Source organism: Poecile atricapillus, chromosome 7 (assembly GCF_030490865.1).
Source record: "Poecile atricapillus isolate bPoeAtr1 chromosome 7, bPoeAtr1.hap1, whole genome shotgun sequence".
Taxonomy (NCBI): domain Eukaryota; kingdom Metazoa; phylum Chordata; class Aves; order Passeriformes; family Paridae; genus Poecile; species Poecile atricapillus.
Window position 1 is genome coordinate 15,935,005 of NC_081255.1, and position 24,763 is coordinate 15,959,767.

Here is a 24,763-nt window from a genome sequence, read left to right on the forward strand (position 1 = left end):
ATAAATTTAGGTTCACAACACAGATTTTTTTCAAATAGAAAAATGAAGTGGTCAGTTTAGCAATCATGGATTCCAGGGAAAACATTACTTCTCTGTAATTCAAGGGTTTCCTAATACTTCTACAGATGTTGTCTGTGTGCATGTAAATGGTACCCTCTGTCTTCCTATGTAAAGTGCAGTCAACAAAACATAACTAATCTGTGTTGATGACAGTCAATAATGGTCATGTAGTGCTTTGAGGTTTTAAATAGAAATTCTATGAAAATGTTATGTGTTATTGCTTTGTGACTTATCTTTTAGCATGCTAACTTGAAAACCTTATGCTGTTGGGAGCACTTGTATTCCATGTCTCCTTGACACATTTTCTTTTATTCCTGTAGATGCCTGAAGTGTGCAGATGCTCCCTGTCAGAAGAGTTGCCCAACTAATCTGGACATCAAGTCATTCATCACAAGTATTGCAAACAAGGTAAAATCAGGCCTGCAGTTGTACATGGTGGGAGATAACAGCAGTTACTTGCAATTTCATGGGTGAGATTGCATTTCAAGGCTTATCTTTGGAAAGTCTTCAAAATAAAGTGTATAGAACAGACATTTTGAAGTTTGAGTCAGCTGATTTTGATTATTTTTACTTCTGTTCTGTGCCCATACAGATGGTGTATAGTGCAGATCTATTTCTTCATGTCGCTTTTTCTATAAAGTTTTTGGTTTTGATGGTTTTCAAATACAATGGTATTCAAAACCTGAGCATTATAATGTCATTATTTAACCTACCTGAGGTATTACAGTTACAAACCTCTTCTTTCATTAAAGGTGTGTGTGTGTGTGGGGGGGTGTTGATGGTTTTCTATTTTTTTTTAGAAGTGGTTATAATTTAAATTTCTTATGGGCAGAAATTTGATATAAAGATGATAATCTCAAGGAATACTATCTTTTCCTATATAGTAAGAGGCTCTGTTCAATGCAAGTGTAGTCACTCACTGGGACTATTAATAACATCCTACAGGAATGAACAGGCACCCTCTTTGGAGGTACTGTACTCTTTCTTAATAGGCTACTATACAAAGATCATAATGAAATCTTAAAAACATTATTCTGAATTGTAGTTTACAAATTACTTTTAATGGTCATAAATAGAAATAATTAAAGGTTACTGCAAAGCTGATGTGACAAGAATTATTAGGCCACCTGGGATAGCCCAGAGATGACTGGACATTTGTTGCTCCATACCTCTTAAAGCTTACTTCCCATCTGTGGAATCATCAGCTGTCACGTGACTTACATCTGTATGAGCCCAACTAGACTCATAATCTACTGAGGATGCTATAGACATTATCTGTCTGCTTTTTATGCTCTAACATTTCTCGCTGGTACGTGCAGCTGAAAGGGACAACACAGGTAACTGGGTGAAGTGGGTGAGCAGCAGCAGCACTTCCATGTGCGAGTGAACAGCCAAATTGCTTTTACTAAACTGTGTGGTACGGAGAAGACACCAGTAAATTCTGCACCTTAACAAGAAACATTAGGCTAAGAGGAGATACTAAAATGTGTTTATGAATTATCACATAACTACGTGTTGCTGTGGTTTGCAGTAATTGTCATTACGCCCAATATATGCATATAGATTGTTTTCATATATAATCTGTATCCCGTCGCTGGTGCATGTATTTTCCTGAATGCGGGCATCTGTTTGCAACCACAGTATGGTTTGTGGCATATTGCTGCTTATTACCTCTTCAGGCATCGTGAAGCAGGCAAACTGAGCAGAGAAGGTACAGTAATGAAACTGCTACTCTCTGTCTCATCTGCCTGTGTCAGGAATAGTGTGGCCAGCAGGAGCAGGGAGGTCATTCTTCCCCTGTATTCAGCACTGGTGAGGCCACACCTGAGTGCTGTGTCCAGTTCTGGGCCCTCAGTTTGGGAAGGACGTTGAGACGCTTGAGCGCGTCCAGAGAGGACAACGAGGCTGGTGAGGGGCTGGGAACACAAACCCTGTGAGGAACGGCTGAGGGAGCTGGGGTTGTTTAGCCTGGAGAAAAGCAGACTCAGAGGTGACCTCATCACTCTCTACAACTCCCTGAAAGGTGGCTGTAGTCAGGTGGGGGATGGTCTCTTTCTCCAGGCAGCAGGTGACAGAACCAGAGGACACAGTCTTAAGCTGTGCCAAGGGAAATACAGGTTGGATATTAGGAAAAGTTTTTTACAGAAAGGGTGATAAAGTATTGGAATGGTCTGCCCAGGGAGGTGGTGGAGTCATCATTCCTGGATGCGCCTAAAAACAGACTGGATGTGGCACCCAGTGCCATGGCCTAGTTGGGGTTAGGGCTGGGTTGGACTCAATGATCTTGAAGGTCTCTTCCCACCCAGTGAATCTGTGATTCTGTGATCATTGTGCTGTAGTTTGTTTAGGAAACCTAAAGCAAATTTTATGAAGTATTTTACCAGGATGGTCATTTCTTATGGAGGATTCATTATGCTACTGCTTTGGGTAGGATAGGGTGATATATTGTTGATAAAAGAAAAGGCACCTAGTTATCAAAACATAAAGCTGGGAATAAGCAACCGAGGAAGATGGATTGGAGCCTGCATTAGAGGATGTCAGAAAAAGAACTAACACCAGCAGCATCCTGGTACAATAAATTTTGTGGGTCTCTTAGACTCTGACAGCCACCAAAATATGATGCCTCTTTGTAACTTGATGGAAAGGGTAAGTTATTTTAAAGGCAGATTCATTTTGAATTCTGTGTTTCTGTTGTAGAGCAGAGATAATCAAGGTGGGGTGACCACAGAGCCTCGAGAGTTGCATTTTGGCAATGGAATAATATTAGTAAAATGCCTTGAAGGTTTGAAGTAAAATCTTTGCCTTACTGAAGCCAATGAGTGCATGCTTACTGATTCTAATAGGGCCAGATTTAACCTGTCGCATGGTCAGTGAGGTGGATCAACCCTATGAAATTTTGGTTGTTTGATGATGACTTTTGAGTCCTCCTGGAAGCTGCAGGTGTGTGGTAAGACATTGGCTTTTCCCTGAGCAGGTGACTTGATCACACACTTGTTTTATCAGAAAATCCTGCTATAGAAAAGAATTGCAGCTTACTGCTATTCTCTCAGTAGATACAACTTTTTTTTTTTTTGTGGAAAACTCAAAGTATCTTATCTTACTGAAATGTGATCATAGCATGTAGTTTTGGACCCTATCCCTACCTATCAATATCTTCTGTATCCACTGTGAAACTTATGATAAGAGGTATAACACAGCTTTGGTAACTGCTTTTACCTCATGTTTACATCTGGTTGTTGTGCAGGCGACAGGAAAGATTCACACACAGGAAGTTTTGAAAAGTCGGATATTTTCTAGTTTCTGCTGTTGAAGATGTTAGGGTGGGAAATCGCATGCCTAAATAAGCATTGCTTCTGTTAATACAAGTTTCAAGTGTGAGTTTATATATAGTCTTATGCTTTTCCTTCTCTCCTTACCCTATAAGAAGAAATCTTCCATAGCAAGGTTGTGGGGGCATTTCTCTGCAACAGCTCTGATGCTGACTTTTAAACTAAACAGCCAGAAAACCTCCCAAAACTGGAAGTTAGTAAAATACCCGGTGGTGGGGAGGGGATGTGCTTAGCAGTATTCATGAACTGAATTCATGGGCTGAGAAACAAGGCTAGAAAGTCCTGCATGCCCATGGCAGTTGGTTTGGAACTAGATGATCTTCAAGGTCCCCTTCCAACCCAAGCCATTCTATAATTCTGTATTTTTAGCCTCCACGTCAATGGCTATGCCTCCTGTAATTCATGTCCCAAGCAACTTAAGGAAACTAACAGCACGTAGAGGGAACCCAGCCTTGACTTGATGGCTGCAGTCTGCTGGGTTGAACTTTCCTTTTGATATATTAGTTTCTGATGCCTTTGGTATAAAATATCTACTATAACAAATTCTGTTATTCATAAAATAACAGGAAATTCTTCTGGTTTACTTTATTAATGGAATATTTTTATAGTTATAGGTATGTACTTCTGTTTTTACAGTACTGCATTTTGAAACTCCTTGCTTTCTGTTAAAGGTACAGGGTGGAAGTTTTGAGGGGGGTACCAAAAGTTGAAATGATTCCCCTGAAGTCATGACCTGGCAGAATCTGTGTGAGAGTCAACTACCATGGCTGCTTCTGTGGTATCATTTGCTCTCTTTCATTCTGCTGCAGTGGTGGTATCTGCACCATACACTTTTAGAGCAGATAGAAGACAAGAATGGTATGCTTTTGAACACTAAAATGTATCATTTATAATTTTTGTTAGTTTTTAATGGAACCAGTTCCTAATTTTTTACTTTGTTATGCATTTTGCTAAAATTCTGTTGAAATAATAAGTTAGATATTATCATTCAGCAGTGAATATTCAGCGTGATGAAAATTTCTGTATTATTGTCACTGAAGTTCTTGCATAAGATGATAAAGGATATTTTGCATGTCATTGAAAATCGTTTTCAATATGATAAATTTGTTTTCTGTTTTCATCTTATAAATAAACTTTCATTTGTAATCCAAAAGCTCATAAATATGTATGGTAGCTTCTAGAAGAAATAAATGGGTGAAACATAGAACATTCAGGTGTTTGAGGTCAATAGATTGAGGGAATTGGGGTACATTTTCTGCTTACTGACGTCCATGTCCTGCTTCTGAATCTCTCATCACCCACTTGAGAAACTCATTTCAGCTGGTTACCCTTCTACTTGTTTAGAGAAGACTGTGTTCAATAAATTCCCTGCCCTTATCCTTGTGTAAGCAGTATTGCATGCAGGTATTTATTTAATCATGATTCATTATTAATACAGACTATTTAGACAGCAGCAAACTGAAAAGGATTTACTTTGTCGGGTATTAAAAAGCTCTATTGTATGCGATTTGTTTTGTTGGGAAATGGCTACAGCAATCATAAAGGGTCAGGGATTCTTGTTCTCTTAAGCCTGAGGCTTTTTAGATATTTACAGGCCATGTACAATGTAGCTGTTCTGACTGTTCTGCCATTAGACCTGAGCTCTGGAGTAGAAGAGGGACAAGGGAGGAGGGTTGTTCCTGGGTTGAGAGGGTAATTGAATTGCCAGACTCAATGAGCCTTGAGCCTCTTTGAGAGAAAAGATGTCACTTATGCTGTATTGTGTTAGCTGCTGTGACTCAGTAGAGTTTAGGCCACAACTTCCATTCTCCTTTTCCATACAAACTGGATTACAACTCCACTTTATAAAGGTACAATCTATTCCATTGTGTCTTCCCAGTTTGTGTTTCTCTGTTCATAAAGACTACTTGCAATTCTGTTTCTCAGAGATCAGACTTCAAATTCACCAGGCACACAGTTGCTATTTTTGTTTCTAAACATCAGAAGATGGCAAGCAAGTATTCTGACTTCCAGCTGTCCTCTTTAAATACCACCACATTGCAAAACCTGTATTCCTTGCTTTATAATGAGCAAGTGCTGCCTTAGTTGTTTATTTCTTTAAAAAGAAAAAAATACACACAATCCAAACATGTTCAGCTGCTGCAGAAGTTTTGTCTCCCAACCCTGAAGTAGTACCAGGAATGATTTTAGGATTTTATGCCCTTCATTCCTTGTGTTGATGTCAAAGCAAGAAGGAATTTGTAAAATGGAGCTTTAGCACTTGTCCTTTAGGACTGGCACAAGCAAATGTTTTACAGCAGCAGAAAATCCTACAATTTCCCAGAAGCATCTCTCAGCCTGAACACTTGTAGGGTGTACACATTTATTCCTGTTCAGCAAAACTGTGCCAGAGAAGTGGCCGTTTAGAAAAGCAACAGCTGAGGAGCTTTACCTTTGAACTGCTCGGTGATAGTCTTGGAGCTTTTTGTTACCATACACCTTTATGGTTCAAGTAGTAGCACTGAAAAACAGCTGTTGGTGCACACAGGGATATCAACTTTTGTTACACAGCACAGGCCTAAGGAGTGAGTGACTCAGCCTTTATAGTCTGTCTGTAATGAAGAACTGGGGGTACAGAAGTATCTTTTGTGTTACCTGTACGCACTTTGTCGCTGGAGCCCTCTGTGAGTAGCTCTCACATTTTTATTTCAAGCCATGCATTATTAGAATGATTCCTGACATTGACTCTACAATTTTTTTTCTGTGCTCAGAAAGACCATCTTCTCCTATATGCCTTAATAATAAAGATAAGCTGGTTTGCACTGATACATCAACTCTTTTTAACAGACTATATGGAGACCAGCATTAAAAAAAGAACAACAACAAAAAAGAACCCAGTGCCCCCCAAAAAATCCCCAAACCAAATAAAAAACCCTGTATTGGAAAACAAATTCAAAACACAGCCCAATCCCAAAAATCAGCAAAGCCGTGCTGCCCTCTGGATAAGAGGTTTTCCCTGGGCTGTGCAGAACACTGGGAGGGAAATGGAGGAGGGAGAAATTCATGTCAGGAACAGTACAGAGAAACTTGCGGAACATGGGGGTAAGTTTTAGGATTTCAGAGGGATCTTTAGATTTAAATGAAACCAAAGAAAATTCATATAGAATTTTCAAGAGTGATATTCTCTTTTTTCAAAGAAGAAATCAGAGAGGGAACAAACTGAAAGATAAGAGGTAGATACCAAGGGACAGGGGTGAATCTGAAGTTTGGGAGATTGAGGGAGTAAAGGAAAATGTGTTCATGGTAATACACTAGAAATAAGAAAAATGAAAAGTATTTGGACAGAGGAAGACAAGATACAAAAAGTTGTGGAATTGCTAAGAGAGAATAAATGAAGAGAAGATTGCCACAGAGAAAGGGTGTTGAGAGACATAGGATTATGACAGGTGAGAAAAACAGAATGATGGGTTTTTTTCTGTGCCAGAGGAACTCTGACTAAATTAACAAAAGCTATCTATATGCCATTGCAGACTGTAGAAAATGACGAGTCACAGTTCATATGTAAAATACCGTAGGTGGGGTACTGTTAATACAATGAAGGATTGTGGAAGTCAGAAAGCTGCTAGGTGACTGGTAATAATTATATACAGATATTCATCACAATTAATCTTTAAGTACTACTTTGAGGCTCCAGGTTTTTCAAAAGTGCTGTTTTATTCAGCTTTCTCTGTTAATCGTAGTATATTTCGGATCACTAAATAAAATAGTAAGGAAAAAAAAACATTTAAAAGAAAAATTAGGAATGATGTTAAATTGATGCACATGAAACAGTGACTTTTCTTGAGATGTCTGTTTGTACTTAGTGTAATGGAATGGCTGACAGCTGGTTTCAGTTGCCGTAGTGTAATTATGTAGAATAGACTTTTGCGATGACACTATGTCAATTAAGGAATCTCTCACATTCTAGACTACAAAGGACAAAATGACAGTACAAGATATTTCTTCCGTTCTTTTTCATAAAAAGATAGTGACACTGTGTGAAATTACAGTCCTGTTATGATGACACAAGTCAAATGATGTGAAAGATTTCTGGATTGATTAAAAATCATCAGCATTATAATATAGAATATGTATGATTTGATAAGTTGCTGTTATGTTTTGTTCATTCTTCTTCGGAAGATATTTGGGGGGGCTGACAGACTGAGGGCGTTTCTTGTTATATTTGAACTGGTGTGTGTCAGTGTGAAAAATGCTCCTTATATAACAACGTACTTTAAATAGTGACTCTTCGGTCTGTGGAAATATTTTAATCCAATACATCCTGAGTAAATTTTAAAGCCATTGCAGAACATGAACTAGAATAGGAGGTGGTGATATTTTTCCATGTATTTTGCTGTGTCTCCCTTTTTTAAACTTAAATCCAGATGAAAAAGAAATTATGACTTTTTTCTTCTTTCCTTTTAAAGTATTCACGCTGTCTCCAAATTCTGATAAAGTCAGTGTATTAATTTTTATTATATAAAGCATAATAATGCATATTCTTCATTGTTTTTGAGAAAAACTGCAATTTTGAAGCACCCTGATGCATAATGAATTTATTTAAAAAGCTCTCAAATTGAATCGAAAGAAAGGACGCTATAAGCATTTCCTGATAGTAAATGCAATTTCTTCTGGTCTCTCAGTATTGATCCTATGTGTTTTAATAGGTTTTTTCAAGTAAAAAACAGTCTAATTTGCATGCAAATTATATAATGCTTCCAAATGATACATGTGGAGATCCTCCTCTGCCTGTTTTCCTCTGATTATTGATATCTCTTTAAGGCTTGTTTTTGTTCCCTGTGTTAGCAGTGTAGTATTTATTGACATTTTGATGTAGGAAACCACAAAACATTTTATCCAGTTAGATTAATTTATTTCTATAGAAGTGCACAGGAAAAAAGATTCTGTAAACAAAGGCAGGAACAGACATTTAGCTCATTAAAAAATTCAGAAATATTCTAGTTTTAGACGTGCTTCCTCTGTGACGTCTGTAAGAAACTGGCCAACTGAGTCATCTTATTATTTAAACAAAAATTACTCCAAACTGTTAAGGTAGCCTGCATTATTGCATGTACTGAAGTAACTGTGTCATTTTAATGAAGCCAGCCTCCCTTTAATTATGATCCTTTCTCATGTACAACATATGCGTAGTTACCAGCCTGCCAGGTCTGTATCTCTGCATATCTATTTTATCTGCAGCCTACTGCTAGTTTTGTTAAATGAAGTGATCAATATTTTTTTTTAGATGTGAATATTCTATGAATATTCTACTTTTCATGTCACTGATAAATATAATGATTGTTAATACATGTTTTCAGCTTAAAAAGGATAAAGCTGCATAAGCACAATGTGTTTGTGTAAATAAACCATTAAGATACTATACACATACTACAAACTCTCATTTATTATTATAATATTATACAATGCTTTGTAGTTTTGTAACACAGTTTGTAACACCACTCAGCGTAACTTACTAGACTTACTGAATTTATCCACCAGTTTTTGTCAAGTATTGTAAAAAGTTTTTCTGATTGATTGGTATGTTAGATAATTGCACAGTAAAGATAGAATAAATGATTAAATAGAGTAGAAGGACAAAGAGATGAAGCAGCTCAGAGCTAGGCACATGAAGTCCTGCCCAGAGCCCAGCCTCCACTGTGCCCTGTGCCCTGGCAGGCAGGAGGTTTGCAGGTGGACTTGCTCTCGAGCCACTGCACAGCAGTGGTAGCAGCACATGGCAATATCCTTTCACTGGTAGTGGGCAGGAACTGTGGCAATGGGAACAGTGCTTACACTGATCTTCAGGAAGGTAGAAGAGAATGAAGGAACTGCAGCTCTTCTCAGAGAATGTTGTAAATTTACCTATGGTAAAATTAGCACAGACTAATTAATTTTTTGGCAGACCAGGAAACCAAATCCGATCCCAACCTGTGCTTCCATTTCATCTCTAGGTATGACCATGTTAGCACAGTTGGAACACAGTAGTGAGGCAGTACAGAAGCCTTGCTCTGCTGTTCTCAAATGTGACTGTCTTTTAATTTATCGTTAAAATTATTTTAGGTGCTAAGACTAGAAGATATACACCGGTTGGTACAATATATTTAAGGTCTTAATATTTAACATGGCAATGTCTACTATATAGTTTTTGATACTCTTATTTGAAGAGGATGCAGTTCCTTATTTTTCAGGTGCTACCACTACTAGTGGAGTAGCATCTGAACTAGCAGAAACTCATGAGACAGCAATATCCCGAACTTCCCAAATCAGGTCTCTACCTTCATGTACTCCATGTTTCTCCCAAAGTAAGAGTTAAGCAGCAGCTGGCCTTACCCCCATTGAGTCTTCAGTTGCAGCTTCCTTCTTAATAACTCTGGTATGGTGTTACGAGACAGATCTCCTTCAATATCCCCTTAACAAGCTGTGATATTGGTCCTATACCCATACGGACCCTGGGCCTTTATCTCTGAAGTCACTTATGCTTTAACATACCCTATCTTTCTGTAGCACAGCTGTGCTTGAAGTTTGGGTTGAGCTTGCAAAATAATGCAAAAGATGTGCCAGCTGTGTTGACGTTGCTTGTATTGGCACCGCTCAAGTGTGAGAATATACTTTATATATGTAAGAAAATTAATTTTTTAAAAAAGGAATATTTAAAAGCTTTGCTTTCTAGGCATAATGACTAGGTCTGTATATAGATTTTAATTACAACGCTGAAAAAATGTAGAAAATCCTTAATGAAGTTTTTTAAATGGCGATGCACTCTGTCTTCATTGAACCAGAGTTGAAGGTAATAAATGTAATGATTGTGGACAACACAGGAAGGAAAACTATAATATGTGTGAAACATAAAAGAGAACAAAAGCTCATTGAAAATCATTTTGTCTTTGATTTAGTGAGAAAAATCACCAATACTAATATGTAATTATTCCTTTAGAGTAGAAGAAAGGAATGGCTAGATGTAATTGCCTGAGGAGCAGGCATCTAGTGCCACTTAAGATGCTGCAGGGTACGTAGACTGGTCGCACTGCTGCTTCAGAAAGATGTGGATCTCCTGCATTGACTGTCACCTCTGCTGTCTGCAAATTTCTGTCAGTGACATCTCCAATATAACTGGACTTCTGTAATTTGCTGTCAAATTGAGCTTGCAGTGTCTTTACAGTTTTTTTTAAGCATCCCTAATAATCTCTGATATCAAAACAGTATAATTAATCTGAAAGAGCAAAACTGTTTGCTAATACATATGATTCCAGTTTTACTAATGCTCCTTTGCATTGGGATAAATGAGAATTGGGGATAATAAAATGTCTTACCAGCAGGGGAAATGGCTGAAGGTTCTTCAGAACAGTTGTATAAAGTGGTTACCTGTTCAGCCAGGATTAGAATTTCAGTGGGGTTTAATAGTGTCTGAGGAAATCCCATGGTAGTACACCTAGGCAGCTGCTTTGTGTTTCCAGGGGATGGTCAGAGGCTTGTGGTGTGCAGTAGACCAGCAACTGTAAGCAAGGAGTCCAGTTATGTTTGCAAATTAATTAGTTGAATGTTGGCATTTTCCTGGTAATTTCTGTGTGTATGATCTTTTTTAACTTTAGAGAATTGCATGCTCAGTCTAATAATATGCCTGCAGTGAATTTGAACCTCCCAAACCAAATTCTTCTTACCCATTTATAGTGTTTAGATCCACCAATTTGAGTTTCCCGGCCAATGCGCCAAATAGTGTGGTAGGTTTAGTGCTGGCTAAAATCACCAGTGCACTTACTCATTTCTTGCCATGAGATACGGATTAAGAGAAGGGCAAAACAGACTTAAAAGGTAATAAGAAACTTTATTAACAAGACTACAAGTGTAAGAAGCATCAGAATAAAACCTCCAGAACACCTTTCCTCCCCTACCCAACTTTTCCCAACTGACAACGTAGAAACAAAACCTGGGATGTTAAATCAGTTGCCAGCTATATGATAGTCTTTAATCAGTTCTTATAGGGAGAGGAGTTTTCTCCTCTCATGCCATGGAGACTTCTCTACAAGAAACAGTTTTCTCACAGCTTTTCATTTCCACAAATAGCAACCACCCAGGCAAAAATGTTCTGCATCATGAAATTCCTCCCATTTTCACAACTGTCCTAGAGGTGTGTCCATGGGCCATGAACTCATGGGGTATTATTTTAAGGATGAGTTGTTCAAAGGCAAAGGTTCTCTTCATCTGTCTCTGTGATCATCTCTGGGAACAGAGGTTTTCTTCTTATCTCCCTGGGGGCAAAGGGTGTTCATCAACTCTCATCTCTCTCTCTGTTCAAGCTTCTCATGGGATCACAGCTACTCCAACATCTGCTCAGCTTCATCAATGGATGCCTCTGCTCACATCTGCAGTTTGAATACTTCATCCCCCCCATACTCCCTCATGAATAAAAGGAGATATTTCAGTATATCATTGGCCATCTCCATGGCCCAACCAAAAGAATATTTCAGCCCCATTCAGCATCTCCTCATTCTCCTTTCATCTGAGGTGTGACTCTTTCTTTACTGACCTTGGTGTTTTCATGTTGTCGTCACTCTGTCCTTTTCTCTCCCTGGAGAGAGGAACAAGGTCTGCAGGTCTCATCTGTGGAGTGAAAGGGTCAATACCTTGCCCAGTGGCCACAGCAGTCACGGTGTTGGATTTCAGGCTGAGCTGGGCACCTCCCTCACCTGGCAGCTGCTGGAAGGGGGAGGTATAAGGTAGGTGAGATGTCAGCAGCCGTGGCCCAGCCCAGCCTGGGGCCAGGACCTGCAGCCTCCATCCCTCACCCGGGAGCCGCTGAGGTCCGGCCTGGCCTCCCCCAGGACACACAGGCCACAGGGGAGGGGGGCCAGCCCCACCAAAGCTCCACTACCTTTTGAGGCTGGAAGCAAAGAGAGAGAGTTCTGGGGCTTGTGGTTTTAAACTGTGGATCTCACAGAGGTGGATCTAATTTCTCAATGGTGCAAAATGTTGTCAGTTCTCAAAACTAGCCATTTACTGGCCTGTCGTAGGCACAGAGGCTCTTCCCAGCAGCTTCTCTTAAAGAAATCACTTCCATAGGTGGTTTCTTACTTCTTTCCCCAAATGTCAGTGTGAAACCACGACACCATTGTCAGATCTTGACACTGCTCTTTTTATTCCTAAGTGGATTCTCACTCTATGTGGCAAAGTATTTGCTTTGAATAAACACTTCTGTGTGCATTAACCTACTTGACAGAAAGTCCCAGGCATTGCACGGGGTCTGCTGTGACCAGTACAGTGCTTAAACATCTTCTCTCTCTTCTGGGTCAGCTGTCGTGGGACGGGACAGGACAGGACAGGTGAAGGACAGGTATTTTTTGTTATAAAAAACAGTTTCTTATTGGTGACGATTATTGAAGACTGGAATATGGAAGAGGTGGTGGAAGAGGAAGGAGACGTACTGTTTTCCAGCCTCTCAGTTACTTCTAGTGTGGAGAGAGCCGAAATGAGATCCCAGCACTAATTTCTCACTAAAGAAACTTCTGTGGAATCTCAGCTATTTGCTGGTTCTGAGGGGTAGTGTATTGTCTTGTGGTCTAAATTTAACCCATCTTCATGGACTTCCCTTGGTGGAACTTTCAGAGGGGGTGGGAAAAGTGGTTAAATGAAGAAAGAACTATACTCTACTATTAACTACACTTCTATACTGACAATACATAATAAAATACAGTATCTAAAAAGTTCACTTTAATTACAATATTATTTCATTAACGTAGGTGCAGAACTTCTGTCAGTAGTTCTCTCCCTTTAAATGACACTTCAGGTCACTTCTGGCATTTCCTCTGATTCTTCCTCTTAAGACAATTATCCAGCTGAAAAAAAAGCACCAGAGGTTGTTTTCTCATGGCCTGAGACACTGGGCACTTGCTAAAGTCCATTCCTTAGAGTTTTATTAAGGAAAGAATTCTTGCTAGTTCTCATGTATCTGGTGACTATTCCTTTTCAGAAGAAGTCCACTGTATTTTGAGAATCTTTGAAGTTGTGAGTCGTAGGTAACATCTTTAATCAGTTCCCTAGTTTATAATTTAAGGAAACAGGAGAATTAGTGCTTGCCCTGATCAGTATGTGTTGAGAAAAAAGAGTTCAGAAAAGAATTCAGTAGTGCAATATCTGTAGGTGACTAAATGGAAACTCTTCTCATCATGTGTCTGGGAAAATTGGCATACTGCTCTGGTGTGAAGGACAGGAATATGCACAGAGATGGTGTGCACAGATGTATAAAATAAGCTTTTCATTCCTGCGTCATAAAGAACTGGTAATGTAACCAGCACTTTCTGGTCATACCTGTAACAAGGGTTGCAACTCAGCTACTGCCCAATTGACCTAGAAATGGAGAGAATATTTTCAAGTACATAATGCAACAATTGTAGTTTTTGAAGGTAGATTTGTTAAGCTACTAAAAATCCTACAACCACTTCAGACTGAAGATGCTTTTAAGCATTTTGCAAGCTAAAAAGCATAAGTTTACCCTTCCATAATCTACAGTTTTTGCTGACTTTCTTCTCAGTGTCTTTGATGGAATTTTGTATAACATGTAAAGTACATTTAAGTAATGTCAGTGTTATTTATTATATATATTTATATATTATTCAATTACAAAATTCTTGAAGGTTTGAATTTTTGCTTCATTGGTATGTGACTGTCATTTTTATTTCTTCTTCCTTTCTCTTTTTCCTTCAGAACTACTATGGAGCTGCCAAAATGATTCTTTCTGACAATCCACTTGGCCTGACATGTGGAATGGTGTGTCCAACATCAGATCTCTGTGTTGGTGGCTGCAATTTGTATGCCACTGAGGAAGGACCAATTAATATTGGTGGATTGCAGCAGTTTGCTACTGAGGTAGGTAGGACATGCAAATGTCTTAAATTCTTTGTATGTACTCTTGAGTATTGCCTTTGGTTGCTTTTGTTAATGAATTAAAAAAAAAGTTGATAGTAATAAAATAAAGGCATAGAAAGCTAGAATAATTATCCTTTTTCTTACAGCACACTCAAATGCTTAGAAATGCTTTCACAATGCAGCACATTATAGGAACATAAGGAACATTATTTATGAACAAGATGATGCTTTAGACATACTGGTAGTTGAGACAATTTCTTTTATAATGAAAGATTTATCTCAGGTGAAATTGTGGACCTTACTCAAGGAGACTGCATAGGAGAAAAGTTCAAGTGCAGCTGTATCTGTAAGTGCATATTAAGGAGATGTAGAACTGTTCTGGGCATAGGGTAGATTCTATAGCAGAATTAATGTGTATTTATACTGGCTTTGAGACAAAAGATAAGCCTCAGATTATTTTTTCTTTTAATTGTCCTGTTTTTCCAAACCTAATTAAATACATAGTTTGAGGCTGACCTAAAATATATGTAGATGTGTATCTATTTATATAGGTACAGATTCACATTATATATGTATACATATATGTATATATATGTAAATTGACTAGTTTATAAAGGTAGGTGCATGTTTCGGCTACTGAAGCAAAGGTTGGTACTTGCTGTTTCACATTAAAAGTTCTTTGCATGGGTTTTTGTTGAGCTTCTTGTGCATTGCTTGTGATTATGTAGTTTCAATGCTCCAATTTCCATCTGAAGAAAGACAGAGGCAACTACTCACTTGCTAACTTCTTTTGAGGTGGAGAATTTTTACCTAAGTTAAGGTCTCAAACAGTACCTCATCTGATCTATTGGAAGTAACATTGGGTAAAAATTGTTATTTTGGCCTCTGTAAAAGTGAAGGACTTGTGGCTATATTTAAAACAGCATACTTGTGTTAAGACTGCACAATTCTATACAGTCCTTAGCTAATGTGCATGTCCCTATTCTGTATCATGAGCCATTTGGCTAATCTTATTTACAAACATACAGTGAAGTTCCAGTCAATTTTGCAAAGCCTGGGAAAAAAACAACTTTGTAGGATCGACCAAAATAGAAATGCAAATCAGTCTGGAAGTAAGAGATGATGTCTGTAGTATTTTCCTCAGGTATCATGCTCAGACTTCATACCCTCTTCTCTATGGCTGTGGGTTATGATTTGATGAGAAAATATTATTACCTGCTGCTGCTGTTCTCCTTTTATCTGTTTGTATCCCTCTTTCCTTCTCTCCAGGAGACTTGTAAATCTTCTGGAGCACCTGATAAACTTTTCTGCCAGCTGGTGCTGAATCTTCTCTCCTCTCTGTTGTTTAAATAGTTACCCACTTCATTTTTCTTGAGATCTGAGCACACAAGTCTAAGAATCCGAAATTCTCACTTGCAGAGTGAGACTAGAGACACTGAGCTGCATTAGTTCTATGTCTGTGTTCAACAGTTGGACTTTATCAGTCAAGAAACAGTTTTATTAGCATTTCTTCTATTGGTGTTTATTCTGTACGTATAAGAAGCTAGTATTCTGTATATATAAAAAGTTAGTATTTATTGCAAACCAGAAGGCTTTTTTCCTTAAACCCCCCACGAAACCAAAGATAAAAACTCCAAACCAACCGACCAAAAAAAAAAAATACAACAGTTGTCAAGTAGATCATAAATACAATGGTGAAATATTACTGTTTAGGAACCACATGCAAGTAATATCTGTTATAATTTGATTTGTGTCTTCTTTTAGCCCTTATTTTATGATTAATAGAGAAGAATTATGTCTTGATAGATAATGCTAAATATCTGCCATTTTTCTTCAAAAATCTTTAGAAATCTATTAAAAAAAGCTCAGTGCTAGCATGATGATTGATATGAAAACTGCAGAGAATGAATAGTTTTCAACGTTTCAAGTTTTTTTAAAATTATGTTAGTTTCAGGAGCCCTAACAGAATAAAATGGTTATGTAGTTCTGGATGGGACTCCACCAAAAAGAATGTTTAAAAAAATTTAATTTTCCTTAGTGTTTTCATAGTATCTATATTTCTATACATCTAGTATATAAAAAATGTAAAATATTATAAAAAAAATTGTTGTTAATAACCTTTAGGTTTACTGCTGTTTAATATAGAATTTGTATGTATTATACCACTCTTAATTAGTGATAATAGGCAGTCACTTTTGCAATTAGTACTTTTTTACTTTTCAGTTAAATTTTACTGTGAAAGTAGGTGTAGTTTAAAAAATATAATGGTATGAGTGCTTCAAAGTAACAATCATTATAAAAATATAGATTATAATATTCAAGAAAATTGTAAGTTACTGCTGTTTATACAAGAATTGGCCCAGATAGTGTGTTCACAACTCTACCTGTACAAGTAACTTAGGAAATTGTGTAATTTAGGCATGCAACATGTGTTAGTCTTAATGAGAGCTGCATGGTGATTCTTATGTGTGGTGTAATATTTGTCCCACAGGGGCTTATTTACTGAAAACTCCATTGTGCATGAAGCCAGTTTTAGGCTTTTTTTTCCCTTGGAATTAGTCTGAGGATCATACACTTGATGCATTATGTGAGTGAGCAATAATAAAAGGGCACAACTGCTAGCTGAGATAATAGATAAAATTGCAGTAAAGCTGGAATTTGGATTTAAAATGGAAAATATATGGGTATGACGTGTGCCCGTTTGTGCTTCTGAACAATGAGTGATCATCTGTTCATACTGCAGATAAAGCTCTCTAATTGTAAAATATTTGTCTTGCATACGGTAGAACAGTAAAAAAAAAATGGCACCTTATGCCGCCTGCGTTTTCCTTCTGCCCTTTCATATAGTTTTATAACTATGTTTGGCTCATTCTCAAAGTGAATTGTAATCCAGCCTGAGAAAATGTGAATTTTGACAATTAAATGTTTAAGTGGAAAAAAAGGAAATGACCGTTTGTGTTTGTGATGTAGACTGTGTATACTGGGATGCAGTTACCATGGTAACTATTGCATCTAGAGAATAACATGGAGTAAATCTCACTATTATAAATGACAAGTGTCAAGCTCAGGTTACACCTGCTACTGCACAGGTCAAAATCATATTAATGTCTTTATCTGTCTCCTTTGCCCAAGTACTTCAGAATCAGGAAACATCCATTTTTTGAACACAAGTTCAGTGAAAATATACTGAAATTGCAGTGACAATACATGTAAGCATGAGGTATATGGCTGTCAGTCCCAAAATGAACTAAAATCACTGGTTACTCAAATACATGTTTGCAAGCTTGTAGTAAAAAGGAAGTGAGGTCTATTACCTTATCTGCTGTAGTATCAGTAAGAAACCCGCAAATTATTACTTTTTTGGATAGACTTCATAGAATCTAAAAGTTCTCTTCTGTTTCTGTTTAATCATGCTGAATGATGCAGCACAAGCTAAATAGAAAGTGCATAATTTTAATATCTGCATACTAGATATAAACACTAGATCATTTAGTACTATGGCTCTTGTGCCAGCCACAGTTCTGATTAGTTCCTCTTTGCAGATGCATTCTGACTGCTGCTGCAGCAGAAAGAAATTGGAAAAGGAAATTTGATACATGTTTTTCCAAAAAGAGGGGTTGTATGAGCTTACCTGCTGCTCACCTAGGGACATCTCAGCAGAGTACCTGTGCTGGAAGGAGTGTTCTGGTGAGGGACCTGAGTTCTGAACCTCCCTTCTTCCTCAGCCCACCACAGTCAAGGAAGAAATGTCTTCCCTGAGGGATTGCCATGGAGTGGCACACTGTGCCTTGGGTTTAGAGTTCCTCTGTGAGCTGCAAATTGACAGCTCTGATCAGTCTGTAGTGCAGCTCTGAGGAGAAGGTGGCTCTCATGGGGCTGCCACTCCTGCAGTTGGATGGCCTTGAGATACCAGGCTGGGCATCATCATAGGCACGGATACATGAACTGCATCTGCAAGAGGAGGGTTGTTTTGGGGAGCTAAGACAGCAGGACAAATAGAAAAAGCCCTTTATTTGTCAGTATTAATTTTAATACATCTTTAGGTAACTTTATCTTTTAAGTCATGTTGAAATTCATGATAATAATGAATAAGATTTCAGGCTTGTCTGAAGGGATGGTGTAGCTATCTACAATAGTTCAGGGGATGAATCTGAGGACTTCTGATTTCTCTGGCCAATGCTGAAAGATTTGCTGATATTTTGGTACATTATATAAACTTCTCTATAGCTTGTTTTGTAGATGTTAAACATTTTTTGTTTTTGAAGGTGTTTGCATGAATGTTGCTGAGTCCGTTTAGTGGTGCGATTCATGAAATGTTGAGATTTGAACTCTGCAGTGTCCTAGATCCATGGGATATCTTAGGACTAAAATAACAGAGGTTTAAAAAGTCTTTAATAAGGTGTTTTAGGCCATAGTTTTGCAAGCACTCACCTACCTCCATAAAAATTTGAAGTATTGCGACTTTAGCTCTTAAATTGTGGAGGGAAGAGCAAGAAGGTTTCATAACTAGCACGTTTGTAGAAAACACTTCATGTAACATCCTATGCTATTCACTGCAATTAAATGGAATTAATTCGGTGATCATGTAATTTGACAACTTCAAAAAGACTACTGTGCATGCAATTTGCTTTATTTTGTATTAAAATATGTGCAGAATATGATTTTCTTCTTTAAATATTACTCTGTCCCATATTAATGTAAACCAGCCTACAGATAAATATCCATGGAAACCAGTGGGAACGTGTGAAACTAATAAAACCAGTTCTTAAATGTTCCTGATTAAATTGCCTGTGTTTTACTGTCTTTGCACTAGTAGAATGTGATAACAATTCGGTATATACTGATATGTTTCACATTAAAATTAATCCCAGCTAGATTCTGATGTCTATGTCAGTAGCTGTTTGGTATCTCACTGCATAAGTGAAGGATGTTTAACTGTAAACCTTACTGATAAACTTAATTCTAGAGCCTTTTAAGGATGGAACCAAGCATTATATCTAAATAATATACAAGATTTAGTTATCAAATCAAAACTTACATTACTAAAAGGTTAAATTTTCCTTCTGTTTTCCATTCTGAAATGTGTCCTTCTGCATATATCTTGGATATACAAAGTATATTTTGATAGTCTGGTTTTGTAGGATTAGACAAAGGTTTTTCACATCTTAACACTGAGATTAAACTTTCAATCTATTAACTGTTTTATTTAATACATTGTTATACTCCAAAAATAATTTTAAGCAATCATGGAATAGAGGAATGGCTTGTGTTGTAAGGTAGCTTAAAGATCATCTAGTTCCAACTCCCCTGCCATGGGCAAGGACACCTTCCAGTAGACCAGGTTGCTCAAAGACTCCTCCAGCCTGGCCTTGAACACTGCCAGGGATCATGGAATCATTAAGGCTGGAAGAGATCTCTCAAGATCACCTTTGACCAAACAACATCTTGTCAACTAAACCGTAACTCTAAGTGTCACATTGAGTGAAATTAGTTATTTTATTTATTTTAAATAATATAAAATTAGAGGCAAAAATTCTAAATATCAGTTCCAGCCTGTTTTAATTGTTTAAAATGTTTTAGACTTAAGTCATGCTTACTATGCCATAAAATTATTTTCATCTGATGAGCAAAATACATTTCTCTGAGTCACCCGCTACTCTTCGCTGAATGTCACATCTTTTCATCAAAACATGCTAATACAAGTGGTGCAGTGAAGAAAAGAACCAGAATTTTATTACATGAGGCTAACAATAAGCTTTTCCCTATCTGCGTTCTGAAGAGCAGCTACAATGAGTTGGCTAAAACTTTCCAGGAAATTTCAACTGGAATCAGTCGCTCACTGAAACCACTCTAGTTTGCTCAAGTGGGACATGTTGTGGAACCTGAGTACAAACTCATGTTATATGTTATTTTTATATATTTTGGAATTATGCTCTTTGTTTAATATTTTGAAACATTAACCAACCTCTTTGCAGTGAAAGGATGCTTCATTTACAACAGAGAATACAGCAAACTTAGATTTCATACTGTCAGGAGCCATGCTTTTGAGAACATTGAGCAAGTGCACTCACACCTTTACACAATGAAGTGATGCATATAGGAGAACTGTAATATGTTACAAATGTGTGAATCAACAGAGCATTTTTTTCAGTTGTTGGAACTTAGCAGAATAGATTGGCTCTTTTGGTTTGGTTGAATTGCATCTCACTTGTGGACTAAGTCTCCATGTTTTGTAAGCTGGGCTATCCTGTTGGAAGACCCTAATGGACATGAGGCTTAAGAAGTGGATAGAATCAATGTGGATGTAATTTGAATGGGCCCTAGACAGTGAAGTAGTGATAATTGTGTCATATTTGGGAAAAAGTTGAAGAATATATGCCTAATATTATTAATGTCTGTTATATCTAATCTCTTTTGACCGAGTATGAGAGAGAGCCAGAAGGAAAGGCAGACATGAGGATGATGACTGAGAGACTCCGCTTTAAAATTCATCATTTGGTCTCATTTTCTTGAATAGGTCTTGGTTAAAAAGCCCTGCAAAAACAAAGGAAAAACTCCATCCAAACACCAAACAAGAAAGAAATAATGTTTTTGAAGGAAAAGTGAAAAGAAGGGCAGTAGTATTAAATTTTACCTGCATCCTGAACATAGTCTGAAGAGATTAGAAGCAGAAGGGACAGTTGAATGTAATGTGCTACTGAACACTTGCTTGCCAGTTTCTCATCTCTGGCCACCAAAGGATTTATACAGAGGAATTCAGTGATATTTAATTAAGTGACTTACAGTGTAGGAAACTTCACCATGAGGTGAGTAAAAATCCTTTGAAATGAATTAAAGCAGTTTGCTATTTTCACACAGTTACCCTGCCAGCCTTAATATGCAAAACTGCCACTGAATTCCAGATGGCAAGATGCTGCCACACAAGCTGGCTGTGCTGCATAAAGACAGTTTTACCCTGTTTGCAAATAGGCAGAATTAAAGTTGACCATTCAGCCTGAACTCCTAGGATTTTCTGCATGAATGCTTGGTTTCTGAAGCTTAACACTGCACTACAGTAGTCTGGAACTTCAGTGTAACATTTATTTGATGGGTATGACTCTTCAATAATACATATAAAAATAGTAATATTAACAATAAAGTAAATTCAATAGTAAATGTTTTAAGCATATGTATATTCAGCATGTTTAATATACACATTAAATATGCAGGTTATATATTTTTTGTTACTGAATAGCCTTTATAAACAACTACATGAGACTAATGAAAATTTGGTATAACTCAAACAATTTCTTATGAATATAACAAAGCAGACATTTTAGAAATATCATTGCATTTTGGTTATCATAGTCTAGTTTCACAATGCAATATGAGCTTTTCAGCCTGTGAAATCCATTAATAACCACATTAAACTTTCCCATATTGTATGAATTGTCAGGTTTAAATGGTTCTTTCTTTAAAACAATTATCTGTCTCTTGCTTCATGCAGTTTGTTAAACCGCTGTGTCAATTTACAAAGACTGGGGGAGTTTGACACAGAAATTTTAGAGAGGGAAGGAACTAATCATTGGTTTACCTAGCATGAGTGCTCAAGTGCACATGAAGAAAATGAACATTGATTCAAAATATAAATGAAAAATTCTAATCATGAGTGGAATTGCCAAAATTTAGCTTGAAAACCCTTTGCGTCTTGAGTTCTAAGGAAAGTAAAATCTGTCGGTAAGCTTCTAAACAGTCTAAATATTATATTTATTATGATAAATGAGAGTGTATGTATTTTAGATGACTAATTAGTACTTAGGGAACTCAGCTCTGCATTGAAATAGGTGGGGTACAGTGTGGTCTCCTGGTAGTTTTTAAGATGCTTCATTGATGGTGTTTGTGATATGACTGAGAATCCCCACGTGATGCACTCCTGAATTCTTTCATCCGCTACAACTGTATACTGCTTGGGTTAAACATTTTTCCCCCTAATGCCTAAAGTAAAAAGAAGGTGTACCTGTGCTCGTCCATGCTTCTAATGTTTAGTAGCCTCTAAGGTTTTAAGTCCATACTTTTTCCTTCTGTAGATCATACAAGATAGAGACTCAGTTTCTTTCCCTACAATTTATGTAAGTAAAGAGGAGAGTGAAGTCTAGCTTGGGAAATGTAGAATATTTCTGCCTTCACCTCTTACCTGCATATCTGAGTAAAGAACTGGTTTAATGGAAATCTGAAAAACTGTGTGACATTACAACCAGGTTAGCAGCCCATTGTGTTGGGTTCTGTAGAAATGCCAAACAGGGCAGAGATTGTTCCAAAGTATTTTTAATAGTCATCATAGATCGGAGCAGATCATCACCATTATGCAGGTGAATGAGTAATTGGGGCATAGGGAGAACAGTCTAACTTTCAGGTATGTCTACAGTTTTTGGAAACCCAATTAAAAATTGGGCAGTAAATTAGATAGATAAGAAACTGAAATAAAGTCCTATAAAAATTATCTAAGAGGAGGAATCTAAAGCATGGGTTACCAGTGAAAATATAGCACTGAAGACTAAGTGTGGTTCCTAAAAACATTTCAAACCCACCTAATGTTTGTCACCTACCGCCTCTAAAATTCAAGCTATAAGTGATTTTTCCAGGATCATGCAGGCTGTCTCTTGAAGTGCCCCTTTACTGGCGCAAAAATCCTTTGCATTACTTGCAGAAGTGTTTTTCTACTAGTAAGAATAATTTGTTTGCAGGGAAAATTTTTGGCATTGCAGAGTTTCTCTGCCATCTGGCTGACTTTGCATTCCTATTCTGTTACTGCTAGTCTGGCTCTGTCTTCTCTGTAAAATTTACAGTAGTGAAAAATCTGACATCAGAGATTTTTCAGACAAAAAGACCCATAGAAGGACCAAACCCTGCAAATGCAACATCCCTCACAAATGCACTGATCATGTCATTTGGAAACCTCTATAATGTTGAGAATTTGCTGTAATGTATCAGCTATGTGATGTTACTAGCAGAAGCTTCCATTATGTCAGTCACAATAAAATGTAAGGAGGGTATGTAAAGTACTTAACCTGTTGATTGTGTTGCTTTCCAGGTTTTCAAAGCCATGAACATTCCTCAGATAAGAAACCCTTCCTTACCTCCTCTAGAAGAAATGCCTGAAGCATATCAGGTGAAGATAGCTCTTCTTGGTGCAGGACCTGCAAGTTTAAGCTGTGCTTCCTTTTTGGCTCGGTTGGGCTATTCAAACATCACCATATTTGAAAAGCAGGAGTACCTTGGGGGCTTAAGGTAATAAAACAATGACAACAAAGCACTGTTTCCAATTATTGTAGAAAGCATGTTGTACATACAAAGTTTATATATGCTCCCTTGGCTTTTAGCAAAGAAAGAGAATAGAAGATTCCAGATCTGTAAAAATAACTTTTTATTTAAGTAATTGATCGTTCATGTTAAAAGAGCTACGGTTGCAGGCAAGCTTTAATTGAAAATCTGGTGTCTATCTCCTATATTTTCTTCATATGACCTGTTAAATTCCAGGGTGGAATTGTTATTATCAAATTAACATATTAGAAAATTGTGTCAGGAACCATTTTCCCTTATGCAAAACTCTTAAAACAAGATGAAATATCTGTAGCTCTAGTGAAAGAATGTTTAAAATGCTTTAGACAGATATTAATTTCATGGAGAGTTTTAGGTTTAGAATGCTTTCCTGGACTACCTTGTGCAAATAAAGGTGACAGTGGCAATCATGGATGCAGCTTTAGCAGACCATACCATATGTGTTAAATAAACCCCCTGCAATTCTCAACTTCAAAAACTTAAAAATAGACAAAGGAAGGTACGTTGCAGTTTTCCTGTATGGTAAACCCTTGGCTAATATTTGCATGTTTTCAGTCCTTTACACTGGAAAATTAATTTTTGCCTTTTGCCACAGTAATGGCTATGATCAAATCTAGTAGGTTTGTTGGAATCCCTGTGTATGAGATAATTCAGACACTGACTAGTGGGTACCAAGCCATTCAAAATCTGCAAATTCTGCAATGTAAAATGTGCAAGAGTACAAAATGAGTTCACACAATGTGTTTAAAAAATAAAAAATGTAATGAAACAGGGAGGGAAAGAAGGGTGATGCACTTCTATTTCTTAATGCAGCATCATTGAGATCAATAGAGTTGACATGGTTAATTAATTTGATCCATAATGTCATAATGTCAAATACTTATTCAGTGTTCTGCAAGAAAGAGAATCAGTTCTGGAGAAGTTGAACTGATTACTTGCATTTTTTCCAGTGACATTCAGAATTCTACTTAATTACCAAGGTGTTAATCCATAGGCATTTAGCTGTGAAGCTGTTTCATTTGAACTAGTTACCATAGAGAATTGCAAATTTGTATGTGAAATACCTATTTACCTGTTCAGTAGCACGTTATCATAAATTCCAGATTAAAATCAGTTTTGTTGCTGTAAAATAGTCATAATTAATCAGAGGTTTTTAACAAAAAGGCTCTTTTTGGTGA

The 24,763-nt window shown here is 37.3% G+C and overlaps 1 protein-coding gene across 1 annotated transcript in view; it reads left to right on the forward strand.

Annotated features, from left to right (window-relative positions):
• The window catches only part of DPYD (dihydropyrimidine dehydrogenase), a 345,166-nt gene that overhangs the window by 95,863 nt on the left and 224,540 nt on the right, over nt 1-24,763 (forward strand). The window contains exons 4-6 of the mRNA XM_058842999.1: nt 381-468; nt 14,106-14,267; nt 23,338-23,534. Coding sequence (XP_058698982.1) covers nt 381-468; nt 14,106-14,267; nt 23,338-23,534 — 447 coding nt within the window. The remainder of the gene's footprint in view (nt 1-380; nt 469-14,105; nt 14,268-23,337; nt 23,535-24,763) is intronic.